The 13,701-nt window shown below is 42.4% G+C and overlaps 1 protein-coding gene across 1 annotated transcript; it reads right to left on the reverse strand.

Annotated features, from left to right (window-relative positions):
* Positions 1 to 170: 170 nt before the first annotated feature.
* On the reverse strand, positions 171 to 13,481 carry LOC121586799 (XK-related protein 8-like). Its single transcript, XM_041903794.1, has 3 exons — positions 13,024 to 13,481; positions 12,172 to 12,362; positions 171 to 1,489 (listed from the first exon to the last, which is right to left on the reverse strand). Exons 1-3 carry the CDS (start codon positions 13,341 to 13,343, stop codon positions 735 to 737), a joined length of 1,266 nt encoding a protein of 421 aa, XP_041759728.1. The 5' UTR covers positions 13,344 to 13,481; the 3' UTR covers positions 171 to 734.
* Positions 13,482 to 13,701: the final 220 nt, after the last annotated feature.

Consider the following 13,701-nt stretch of genomic DNA (forward strand, 5'->3'; position numbering starts at 1 on the left):
AGCATGCCAGGGCGTATTGCAGAGGTCTTGAAAAAGAAAGGTCAACACTGCAAATATTGACTCTTTGCATAAACTTAACGTAATTGTCAATAAAATCCTTTGACACTTATGGAATGCGTGTAATTATACTTCAGTATACCACAGTAACATCTGACAAAAATATCTCATAACACTGAAGCAGCGAACTTTGTGAAGACCGATACTTGTGTCATTCTCAGAACTTTTGACCACGACTGTACACACGAAGACCAAGGAAACGTTCACTCAGAACTGCACTGTTAAAATCCCATTCTGAGATCCCCTGAAGGTTTTTACCGTCTAGTCCTGACAGAGTGCACACCCTGCTAACATTTAGTGTGTCACACTGTAGAGATGGTTCATTTAAGTAGGACTCGTTCCACTGAGTTTGTTTTTTTCCTTTCAATTAAGACCTATATACAAACAGGTGAGGGGAGTTCCTTACTAATTAGTGTCGTTGATTAATTAATTGATTGATGAATTAATCAAGTACACGGATGGATCGTAAACCGACAGACCCTTTACTCATTGTGGGTAAATTTTACTCATTGTGGGTCAATTCTGACTGACTGATCTACAAATAATGAGTAGTTATTTATGATGCAAGGTGATTTGTAGATCAGTCAGTCGGCAGTCGCCTGGCTGGGTTGTCGGCTACAATGTTGAACAAGCCCATACAGTCTTCTCAATGTGTAGGAGGCATCTGATAATCCGGATTAAGAGTAGAAGTTATCAGCTAAATTCCTCATCCTGTTATTGATCCTGACGGCCGGTTCCGGAGGGCCTAAGTAGGTTCTGACGGGCTCTGTAAGACCCCTACTACGGTTCATTAACCCAGAGTCAACTACATCCCCATCTGTGGGGACCTCCTCCGACCTCGGCTCAAGGTGATACTCAACTTCTCCCAGCTTTGTAATCTTTGGGTGACAGAATTTGTAGTATATCACCTTAAGACAGAGCCCAGCTATGTAGAGTGAGATCATAATGCCAAGGATGACATAAGGATCTAGGGGCAGTTCAAAATATGGAGGGTTCTTGCTCATCTGCCACACCCAAAGACCACAAAGCATCCCAATATCCACTCCTATCCAGGTGTGGTAGAAGGTGCTCTGCCACCTGGTGTGCCCCTCCGCCACGTTGAACCAGCTGAAGTACCAGATGAGACCTACGGTGGCCCGGTAGAGCCATTCTCCGCCGGCGCTCTCCATGAAGTCCGTCTTCAGTCGCAAGACGAAGAAAAATAGAACCATCCAGGAAGACAGGAAGTGGGCAGCGATGAAGCAGGGGAAGACCGAGGTGAAGAGGGCGACTGCTGCCACGCGTGGACCAATCAGGAGCAGGTTCCACATGAAGAAGACCACTGAGGAGCACCAGCCCTGCTTGGCCTTGTCTGGGAGGAAGGAACGCAGGGAGCGGTGGTACATGGTCACGCTGACGGCGATGGCAGACACTGAACCAAGTGCCTTTAAGACTGAGGAAGAGACAAAACATAAATTCAGGATGTTATAACAAGTAAACTGTCAATGAAAGGAATTATAAAAATGTATCATCAGGTTTGGAGTCAGTCACCTCTTAAAGGAGTTTTTCCTAAACAAACGACCTGACCATGGAAAAATCTGGGGCCTAGTTACATATCACTTATATCCACCAGATATACAGTTGAAGTCTAAAGTTTACATACACCTTAGCCAAATACATTTAAACTCAGTTTTTCAAAATTCCTGACATTTAATCCTAGTAAAACTTCCCTGTCTTAGGTCAGTTAGGATCACCACTTTATTTTAAGAATGTGAAATGTCAGAATAATAGTAGAGAGAATTATTTATTTAAGCTTTTATTTATTTCATCACATTCCCAGTGGGTCAGAAGTTTACATACACTCAATTAGTATTTGGTAGCATTGCCTTTAAATTGTTTAACTTGGGTCAAACGTTTCAGGTAGCCTTCCACAAGCTTCCCACAATAAGTTGGGTGAATTTTGGCCCATTCGTCCCGACAGAGCTGGTGTAACTGAGTCAGGTTTGTAGGCCTCCTTGCTCGCACACGCTTTTTCAGTTCTGCCCACACAGTTTCTATAGGATTGAGGTCAGGGCTTTGTGATGGCCACTCCAATACCTTGACTTTGTTGTCCTTAAGCCATTTTGCCACAACTAAGGAAGTATGCTTGGGGTCATTGTCCATTTGGAAGACCCATTTGCGACCAAGCTTTAACTTCCTGACTGATGTCTTGAGATGTTGCTTCAATATATCCACATAATTTTCCTTCCTCATGATGCCATCTATTTTGTGAAGTGCACCTGTCCCTCGTGCAGAAAAGCACCCCCACAGCATGATGCTGCCACCCCCGTGCTTCACGGTTGGGATGGTGTTCTTCGGCTTGCAAGCCACCCCCTTTTCCTCCAAACATAACGATGGTCATTATGGCCAAACAGTTCTATTTTTGTTTCATCAGACCAGAGGACATTTCTCCAAAAAGTACGATCTTTGTCCCCATGTGCAGTTGCAAACCGTAGTCTGGCTTTTTTATGGCGGTTTTGGAGCAGTGGCTTCTTCCTTGCTGAGCGGCCTTTCAGGTTATGTCGATATAGGACGTGTTTTACTGTGGATATAGATACTTTTGTACCTGTTTAGTCCAGCATCTTCACAAGGTCCTTTGCTGTTGTTCTGGGATTGATTTGCACTTTTCGCACCAAAGTACGTTCATCTCTAGGAGACAGAACGTGTCTCCTTCCTGAGCAGGATGACGACTGCGTGGTCCCATGGTGTTTATACTTGTGTACTATTGTTTGTTTTTTTTCTATCTATTTTTTCCTTTTTTTTTTCTTCTTTTTTTTCATTTTTGGGGGGGAATGGATCAGCTTAATATTGCAGATAGATTGTATCTTCTATCAATGTAATTGTCTGCATCACTTCCAATCCCCCATGTTTTGTTTTTATATATATACTCCCCTTTCTTTATATTTTCCACTTGTATCCTGCTAATAACGGTCCTCTTAGTATATCAAAAAAGGTTTGGTATACCTCGACTGGTATGCCATCCAACCCTGGAGTTTTCCCGTACTTAAAGTCTTTAATTGCATCCAGAAGTTCCTCCTCTGTAATTGCACCTTCACATGAGTCTTTCTGTGTGGCTGTTAATTTGACATTATCAATAGAAAAAAATCTCTACAATTAGCTTCAGTTAGAGGAGATGGAGGCAACTGAAAAGAAAACATATGCTTAAAGTACTTTGTTTCTTCCTTCAAAATATCATTTGGTGAATTATGGGTGACTCCGTCAATTGTAACCAGTTTCATTAAGTTATTTTTGGTAGCATTCCTATGTTGAAGATTAAAAAAGAATTTTGTGCATTTTTCCCCATATTCCATCCAGTTTGCTTTATTTTTATAATATATTACACTTGATCTTTCTTGAATAAGTTTCTCCATTTCTTTTTGTTTTTCCTCTAATTTATTCTGAGCCTCTATGTTACAGTTTTTATTGCCATCTATCTGTTCTGTTAGACTTTCTATTTCCTTTCTTAGTATAAACTCTTTTGACCTAAATTGCTTTTGTTTTCGAGATGAGTACTGAATTGCATGGCCTCTAAAGGCACATTTAAAGGTGTCCCATACAATAAGGGGATTCGCTGTACCTATGTTATGTTGGAAAAAGTCCATTATAAATTCCTTTGTTCTAATTATAAATAAATTATCATCCAATAGGCTTTGATAAAATTTCCAATATCCTCGCCCACGTGGAAATTCAGTAAGAGTAATGTATATGCCTATTATATGATGGTCCGACCGCATTCTGTCCCCTATCAACACTTTTTTTTTACTTTTGGTGCCAACGAGAATGAGATAAGAAAGAAGTCAAGACGACTAGCTTGATTCAGTCTCCGCCATATATATATCTCACTAGATCAGTATATTTAAGCCTCCATATATCTACTAGTTCTAATGTATCCATGACATTCACAATTTCCTTAAGAGCATGTGGGTGATTGTTTGTGGTGTGATTTCCTTTACGGCCCATTGAGCTATTTAAAACAGTATTATAATCCCCCACCATAATAATATTGTCTTGAGTTGCTTGCAGGCTTGATAATTTATTATATATATTGTCAAAGAATTGTGGATCATCATTATTTTGTCCGTAAAGGTTAATGAGCCATATCTGTTTATGGTCCAATAACATATTTAAAATAATCCATCTACCTTGCGTATTTATTTGGACAATTTGCACATTCGGATCGAAGTTACTATTAATTAATATCATCACCCCTTTTGAATTTCTTTGCCCATGGGAGAAGTATATTCCCCCCATTCTTTTTTCCACGCAACTTCATCTCGAATTGTTGAATGAGTTTCCTGTATACAATAGATATTATATTCCTTCTCTTTGTATCTAGGTCAGTATCAGGTGCTCCAATATTTGACTCCTCTATTACAACTTTTAGAATAGCCATGGAGTAGTCTTTGTGTCTCTGAACATTTTGTTGTCAATATATAATTTATCCACCACGAGTGCAACACGTTTCCCTTTTAATCTGTTTCCTTGAAGATTGGATACAGAACTTTGCGCCTTTCTACAATCTCCCTCGGGAACTGATCATTCATGCCTATTTTCGTGCCAGCAAGTCTTTTTCCTAGGCTTTTCACCATAGCTTTATCCTTAAAAAAAGAAAATTTGGCAACGATTGGGCGCTCATATTTCTGTCCTCTTTTTCCGAAACGATGTACACGTTCGAGTTGGATTTTATCGACAGCCTCGAGTGGGATTTGTAGCGCTGTATTTTATTTTATTTATTTATTTATTTCACCTATATTTAACCAGGTAAGCCAGTTGAGAACAAGTTCTCATTTACAACTGCGACCTGGCCAAGAAAAAGCAAAGCAGTGCGATAAAAACAACAACACAGAGTTACATATGGGGTAAAACAAAACATAAAGTAAAAAATACAACAGAAAAATATATATACAGTGTGTGCAAATGTAGCAAGTTATGGAGGTAAGGCAATAAATAGGCTATAGTGCAAAATAATTACAATTAGTATTAACACTGGAATGATAGATGTGCAAGAGATGATGTGCAAATAGAGATACTGGGGTACAAATGAGCAAAATAAATAACAATATAGGGATGAGGTAGTTGGGCGGGCTAATTTCAGATGGGCTGTGTACAGGTGCAGTGATCGGTAAGGTGCTCTGACAACTGATGCTTAAAGTTAGTGAGGGAGATAAGTGTCTCCAGCTTCAGAGATTTTTGCAATTTGTTCCAGTCATTGGCAGCAGAGAACTGGAAGGAATGGCGGCCAAAGGAGGTGTTGGCTTTGGGGATGACCAGTGAGATATACCTGCTGGAGCGCATACTACGGGTGGGTGTTGCTATGGTGACCAATGAGCTAAGATAAGGCGGGGATTTGCCTAGCAGTGATTTATAGATGGCCTGGAGCCAGTGGGTTTGGCGACGAATATGTAGTGAGGACCAGCCAACAAGAGCGTACAGGTCACAGTGGTGGGTAGTATATGGGGCTTTGGAGACAAAACGGATGGCACTGTGATAGACTACATCCAATTTGCTGAGTAGAGTGTTGGAGGCTATTTTGTAAATGACATCGCCGAAGTCAAGGATCGGTAGGATAGTCAGTTTTACAAGGGCATGTTTGGCAGCATGAGTGAAGGAGGCTTTGTTGCGAAATAGGAAACCGATTCTGGATTTAACTTTGGATTGGAGATTCTTAATGTGAGTCTGGAAGGAGAGTTTAAAGTCTAACCAGACACCTAGGTATTTGTTGTTGTCCACATACTCTAGGTCAGACCCGTCGAGAGTAGTGATTCTAGTCGGGTGGGCGGGTGCAAGCAGCGTTCGGTTGAAGAGCATGCATTTAGTTTTACTAGTGTTTAAGAGCAGTTGGAGGCTACTGAAGGAGTGTTGTATGGCATTGAAGCTCGTTTGGAGGTTTGTTAACACAGTGTCCAATGAAGGGCCAGATGTATACAAAATGGTGTCGTCTGCGTAGAGGTGGATCTGAGAGTCACCAGCAGCAAGAGCGACATCATTGATATACACAGAGAAAAGAGTCGGCCCAAGAATTGAACCCTGTGGCACCCCCATAGAGACTGCCATAGGTCCAGACAACAGGCCTTCCGATTTGACACATTGAACTCTATCTGAGAAGTAGTTGGTGAACCAGGCGAGGCAGTCATTTGAGAAACCAAGGCTATTTAGTCTGCCAATAAGAATGCGGTGGTTGACAGAGTCGAAAGCCTTGGCCAGGTTGATGCAAACGGCTGCACAGTACTGTCTATTATCGATCGCGGTTATAATATCGTTTAGGACCTTGAGCGTGGCTGAAGTGCACCCATGACCAGCTCGGAAACCGGATTGCATAGCGGAGAAGGTACGGTGGGATTCGAAATGGTCGGTGATCTGTTTGTTAACTTGGCTTTCAAAAACTTTCGAAAGGCAGGGCAGGATGGATATGGGTCTGTAACAGTTTGGATCTAGAGTGTCACCCCCTTTGAAGAGGGGGATGACCGCGGCAGCTTTCCAATCTCTGGGGATCTCAGACGTTACGAAAGAGAGGTTGAACAGGCTAGTAATAGGGGTTGCGACAATTTCGGGGACTAGTTTTAGAAAGAAAGGGTCCAGATTGTCTAGCCCAGATGATTTGTAGGGGTCCAGATTTTGCAGCTCTTTCAGAACATCAGCTGTCTGGATTTGTGTGAAGGAGAAGCGGGGGGGCATGGGCAAGTTGCAGCGGAGGGTGCAGAGCTGGTGGCCGGGGTAGTGGTAGCCAGGTGGAAAGCATGGCCAGCCGTAGCAAAATGCTTGTTGAAATTCTCGATTATTGTAGATTTATCGGTGGTGATAGTGTTTCCTAGCCTAAGTGCAGTGGGCAGCTGGGAGGAAGTGCTCTTATTCTCCATGGACTTTACAGTGTCCCCAAACTTTTTGGAGTTAGTGCTACAGGATGCAAATTTCTGTTTGAAAAAGTTAGCCTTTGCTTTCCTAACTGCTTGTGTATATTGGTTCCTAACTTCCCTGAAAAGTTGCATATCGCGGGGGCTATTTGATGCTAATGCAGTACGCCACAGGATGTTTTTGTGCTGGTCAAGGGCAGTCAAGTCTGAGGAGAACCAGGGGCTATATCTGTTCTTAGTTCTGTATTTTTTGAATGGGGGTGTTTATTTAAGATTGAGAGGAAATTACTTTTAAAGAACAACCAGGCATCCTCTACTGACGGAATGAGATCTATATCCATCCAGGATACCTGGGCCAGGTCAATTAGGAAGGCCTGCTCGCTGAAGTGTTTTTGGGAGCGTTTGACAGTGATGAGGGGTGGTCGTTTGACCGCGGACCCGTTACGGACGCAGGCAATAAGGCAGTGATTGCTGAGATCCTGGTTGAAGACAGCAGAGGTGTATTTAGAGGGTAAGTTAGTCAGGATGATATCTATGAGGGTACCCATGTTTACGGATTTAGGGTTGTACCTGGTAGGTTCGTTGATGATTTGTGTGAGATTGAGGGCATCTAGTTTAGATTGTAGGAAGGCCGGGGTGTTAAGCATATCCCAATTTAGGTCACCAAGCAGTACGAACTCTGAGGATAGATGGGGGGCAATCAATTCACATATGGTGTCCAGGGCACAGCTGGGGGCTGAGGGGGGTCTGTAGCAAGCGGCAACAGTGAGAGATTTATTTCTTGAAAGGTGGATTTTTAGAAGTAGAAGCTCAAGCTGTTTGGGCACAGACCTGGATAGTATGATAGAGCTCTGCAGGCTATCTCTACAGTAGATTGCAACTCCACCCCCTTTGGCAGTTCTATCTAGACGGAAAATGTTATAGTTGGGGATGTACATTTCAGAATTTTTGGTGGCCTTCCTAAGCCAGGATTCAGACACTGCTAGAACATCAGGGTTGGTGGAGTGTGCTAACGCAGTGAATAACTCAAACTTAGGAAGGAGGCTTCTGATATTTACATGCAGAAAACCAAGGCTTTTACGGTTACAAAAGTCAACAAATGATAGCTCCTGGGGAGTAGGAGTGATACTGGGGGCTGCAGGGCCTGGGTTCGCCTCTACATCACCAGAGGAACAGAGGAGGACTAGAATAAGGATACGACTAAAGGCTTTAAGAACTGGTCTTCTAGTGCGTTGGGTACATAGAATAAAGGGGGCAGTTCTCCGGGCGTTGTAGAAAAGATTCAGGGCATTATGTACAGAAAAGGATATGGAAGGATATGAGTACAGTTGAGGTAAACCTAAGCGTTGGGTAACAATGAAAGAGATAGCATCACTGGAGGCACCGATTGAGCCGGTCTCGGCGTGTATGGGGGGTGGATCAAAGGAACTATTTGAGGCAGTTTGAGAGGGACTAGGGGTTCTACAGTGAAATTGTATAATAAGAACTAACCCAAACAGCAATAGGCAAGGCATATTGACATGGGAGAGAGGCATAAAGCAATCACAGGTGTTATTAGAGAGAGCTAAGACAACAACTGGTAATAGCGATAAAGTTTGGGCTGAGGCTAAACAGATAAACAGGACAGGGTACCGTGTAAAGGAACAGTCCAGCAGGCATCAGCTGTGCAGCTGAGTGATCATAAGGTCCAGTGAACAGCAATATGTGAGTCCGAGAGCAGTTCAAATTGGTGCTTCAGCACAGCTAGCAGGGAGCACAGTTGTAGTTTGCGTGTGCTAGCGGGCCGGGGCTAGCAGATGGATCTTCGTGGTCGTCGCAACGGGAAGCCTGTTGAAACCACATCAGACGATTTGCGTCGGCAAACCAGTCGTGTTGGATCGGCGGGGCTCAGTGTCAACACTAGGAGGTCCCGTCCGGTTGACAGAGAGGTAGATAGCCGGGAGATGGGCCTGAGGCTAGCTCAAGGCTAACTGGTGCTTGCTATGGGGCAATGGTAATTAGCCAACAACAGGTTGCAGCTAGCTAGCTGGTTGCAATGATCCGGCGCTAGGGTCCAGTGATTCCGGCAGAAAGTCCAATAAGCTCTGGGTCGATAGCACGCTGTGCAGACTGGCCGACGAATTGTCCAGGCTAGAGCTAGAGCTGGCTGGTGGATAGTGTAGGCCACGGACAATGGTGAAGATGCTAACGGTGGCTAATAGCAAGTAGCCATTCAGTTGCAGCTACACTAGTTTCAGCTTAAGGTTCTTGATGAAAGTTGCAAAGAAATAATAGAATCCTTTCCACGTTGGGTGAGGCGGGTTGCAGGAAAGTATATTTAGTTAAAGAATGAAAAGTAAAATTGAGAAATACAGTGGGGAAAAAAAGTATTTAGTCAGACACCAATTGTGCAAGTTCTCCCACTTAAAAAGATGAGAGAGGCCTGTAATTTTCATCATAGGTACACGTCAACTATGACAGACAAACTGAGAAAAAGAAATCCAGAAAATCACATTGTAGGATTTTTAATGAATTTATTTGCAAATTATGGTGGAAAATAAGTATTTGGTCACCTACAAACAAGCAAGATTTCTGGCTCTCACAGACCTGTAACTTCTTCTTTAAGAGGCTCCTCTGTCCTCCACTCGTTACCTGTATTAATGGCACCTGTTTGAACTTGTTATCAGTATAAAAGACACATGTCCACAACCTCAAACAGTCACACTCCAAACTCCACTATGGCCAAGACCAAAGAGCTGTCAAAGGACACCAGAAACAAAATTGTAGACCTGCACCAGGCTGGGAAGACTGAATCTGCAATAGGTAAGCAGCTTGGTTTGAAGAAATCAACTGTGGGAGCAATTATTAGGAAATGGAAGACATACAAGACCACTGATAATCTCCCTCGATCTGGGGCTCCACGCAAGATCTCACCCCGTGTGGTCAAAATGATCACAAGAACGGTGTGCAAAAATCCCAGAACCACACGGGGGGACCTAGTGAATGACCTGCAGAGAGCTGGGACCAAAGTAACAAAGCCTACCATCAGTAACACACTACGCCGCCAGGGACTCAAATCCTGCAGTGCCAGACGTGTCCCCCTGCTTAAGCCAATACATGTCCAGGCCCGTCTGAAGATTGCTAGAGTGCATTTGGATGATCCAGAAGAGGATTGGGAGAATGTCATATGGTCAGATGAAACCAAAATAGAACTTTTTGGTTAAAACTCAACTCAGTCGTGTTTGGAGGACAAAGAATGCTGAGTTGCATCCAAAGAACACCATACCTACTGTGAAGCATGGGGGTGGAAACATCATGCTTTGGGGCTGTTTTTCTGCAAAGGGACCAGGACGACTGATCCGTGTAAAGAAAAGAATGAATGGGGCCATGTATCATGAGATTTTGAGTGAAAACCTCCTTCCATCAGCAAGGGCATTCAAGATGAAACGTGGCTGGGTCTTTCAGCATGACAATGATCCCAAACACACCGCCCGGGCAACGAAGGAGTGGCTTCGTAAGAAGCATTTCAAGGTCCTGGACTGGCCTAGCCAGTCTCCAGATCTCAACCCCATAGAAAATCTTTGGAGGGAGTTGAAAGTCCGTGTTGCCCAGCGACAGCCCCAAAACATCACTGCACTAGAGGAGATCTGCATGGAGGAATGGGCCAAAATACCAGCAACAGTGTGTGAAAACCTTGTGAAGACTTACAGAAAACGTTTGACCTGTGTCATTGCCAACAAAGGGTATATAACAAAGTATTGAGAAACTTTTGTTATTGACCAAATACTTATTTTCCACCATAATTTGCAAATAAATTCATAAAAAATCCTACAATGTGATTTTCTGGATTTTCTTTTCTCATTTTATCTGTCATAGTTGACGTGTACCTATGATGAAAATTACAGGCCTCTCTCATCTTTTTAAGTGGGAGAACTTGCACAATTGGTGGCTGACTAAATACTTTTTTTCCCCACTGTATATACAAAATAGACAAAAAAAAACAAGAAACGGGATATTTACACTAGGACACAGAATAAAACCACGACCGCACTGCTACGCCATCTTGGAGGAAGTCCTTCATAATATTCTGTTATTTCTCCCTCCTTTTCCTGAATACCCGTAAGTACTAGATTTTCCCTCATCGATCTAGTTTGGATGTCTAGTAAGGCTTCTCTCAGAAGGTTGTTCTCCTTTTTTAGTTCCCTAACGTCCGTTTCCATTTTAGTCACTTTTAATTCTTTGGTTTCTTTCTCCATTACCAAAGCTTTTTCGTCACTCATTTGAAGACTCGCTTTCAACTCTTTTACGTCCTAACTGACCAATTCTAGTATGCCCAATTTGTCATTTATCGACTTCAACAGGTCGCTTTCCACACTTACCATACCCAGTGGTGAAAAGCATATATCATCTGCATCAGTCGATGAGTCGCGTTTCCTTTTGGGGATCGGCTCTCCACGCTTGTCTTCAGTCATGTTTGGGTGTTGCGTGTTGTTGTAATATTTGTCGATATATTTCTCTAGCCTTATGATCTGTTTTGTGTTATTATCCAGATTGAATTATATTAGCTGCGAATATATGAAATGCTAATATTTAGTCTAACTTACTGATTTTGAATATTATGTTTTTATCTTGAGGTGTTTTGTACCGATTTCTATTCAATACGCCATCTTGTCTACGCGTGCCCCGCCAATCTATTGTTTGTACAGATGAACGTGGTACCTTCAGGCATTTGGAAATTGCTCCCAAAGATGAACCAGACTTGTGGAGGTCTACAATTATTTTTCTGAGGTCTTGGCTGATTTCTTTTGATTTTCCCATGATGTCAAGCAAAGAGGCACTGAGTTTGAAGGTAGGCCTTGAAATACATCCACAGGTACACCTCCAATTGACTCAAATTATGTCAATTAGCCTATCAGAAGCTTCTAAAGCCATGACATCATTTTCTGAAAATGTCCAAGCTTTTTAAAGGCACAGTCAACTTAGTGTATGTAAACTTCTGACCCACTAGAATTGTGATACAGTGAATTATAAGTGAAATAATCTGTCTGTACACAATTGTTGGAAAAATTACTTGTGTCATGCACAAAGCAGATGTCCTAACCGACTTGCCAAAACTATAGTTTGTTCACAAGAAATTTGTGGAGTGGTTGAAAAAAACGAGTTTTTTTAATGACTCCAACCTAAGCGTATGGAAACTTTACGACTTCAACTGTACCTCTAGGTCTTTGTGTTCTAATTAATGGTATGTTTGTTTGCTTGTACGTACTTGTGATGGGCTCCACCTCTCCCCTCTGGATGATGATGGTGAGCATGAGGACAAGCTGTGGGGCGCTCTCAGAGAAGGTCTCGATGAGGCGCAGCATGTTGAGGTCATGGGTCAGAAATACAGCATCGCCCTCCGTGTAACGCTTTCCACAGCAGAAGCCACATATCGAGATCCTCACCACACCAGCGTATCTAAAATGACAGCCATTTGATATTTTTGGATTTTATACACGGTATTCACAGTGAATATAATAACTATCTTCATTTTATATTCTAGAAAGGAGTTTGGTTACAAAGGTGTTTCCGCCTTGAGGTGAGATGGAAACACATAAAGCAACCAAATTCTTAAAGGAGCCTTGCTTGCCAGACTTAAAGCTCATAAGGATTGTGAAAACCAGTGGTGCAAAGTACTTAAGTAAAAATACTTTAAAGTACTACTTAAATGCTTCATTTCTAAATGATGTCTGAGTGTTGGAGTGAGCCCCTGGCTATCTGTGAATTAAATAAAACAAGAAAATGGTGCTGTCTGGTTTGCTTAATATAAGGAATTTGAAATGGTTTATACTTTTACTATTGATATTTGAGTATATTTTAGCAATTACATTTACTTTTGATACTTAAGTATATTTAAAAACAAATACTTTTTGACTTTTACTCAAGTAGTATTTTACTGGGTGACTTTCACTTTTACTTTAGTCATTTTCTATTAAGGGATCTTTGCTTTTACTTAAGTATGACAATTGGGTACCTTTTCCACCACTGGTGAAACAAGTTATTTAGGTTATAAACACAGTCTGTGGCTGTTTCTGTTCACAGTTCAACATCAAGTTTAGTCAACAAAGTTTAACTGAACCTGAGGTAGACTCCCATCTGGAACACATGGAGGATCTTGAGGGAGCGGAGGCTCTTCACAAGGCTCTCTGTCCTGGTCTCAGTCCTGTCCTTGTCATAGTGGTACCACAGCCAGCTGAAAGCCTGGACCAGGGCTGAGGAGCCCAGTAGTAGAAACACCAGCATTCCCATGAACACGTAGGCCTCTTGTCGGTAAAAAGACACCACCGCCAACACGTCTAGTACCACATCCGTGAGAAAAAACAACAGACCACTGACAGTCAACAAGAAGTCAGAGGCGGGGTACTTGAACGGGACAGGGATTCCCACTTCCTCCTCCATGGTGGCTGTGTAAACAGAAATCCCACACGTTAGCGTTGGCTCTAGCACTTATCTACCCCAAGGAAAGAGAGAGAGCGAGAGAGAGAGAATGAAAAGCGAAGAAAAAAAGTTGCTGTGGAGGAACCTTTGTACTGTGAAACTGAAAGTAAAGTCCAGCAGGTTTTCAAGTCTACACCTTCCCATTCAAATTCCTCCCGCCCCCTAACATGCTTTGGGGAGGGACAAGAGAAATATGTATATTTGCATTCAACAGAGTATTTCAAGTTGTAGACAACCTGACGTGATAATAAAGTAATGTTCCCATACTGTTTTACCCACTTTATATGTATAGTATTCATTATACTGTATTGTAGTCATG

Source organism: Coregonus clupeaformis, chromosome 17 (genome assembly GCF_020615455.1).
Source record: "Coregonus clupeaformis isolate EN_2021a chromosome 17, ASM2061545v1, whole genome shotgun sequence".
Lineage (NCBI taxonomy): Eukaryota > Metazoa > Chordata > Actinopteri > Salmoniformes > Salmonidae > Coregonus > Coregonus clupeaformis.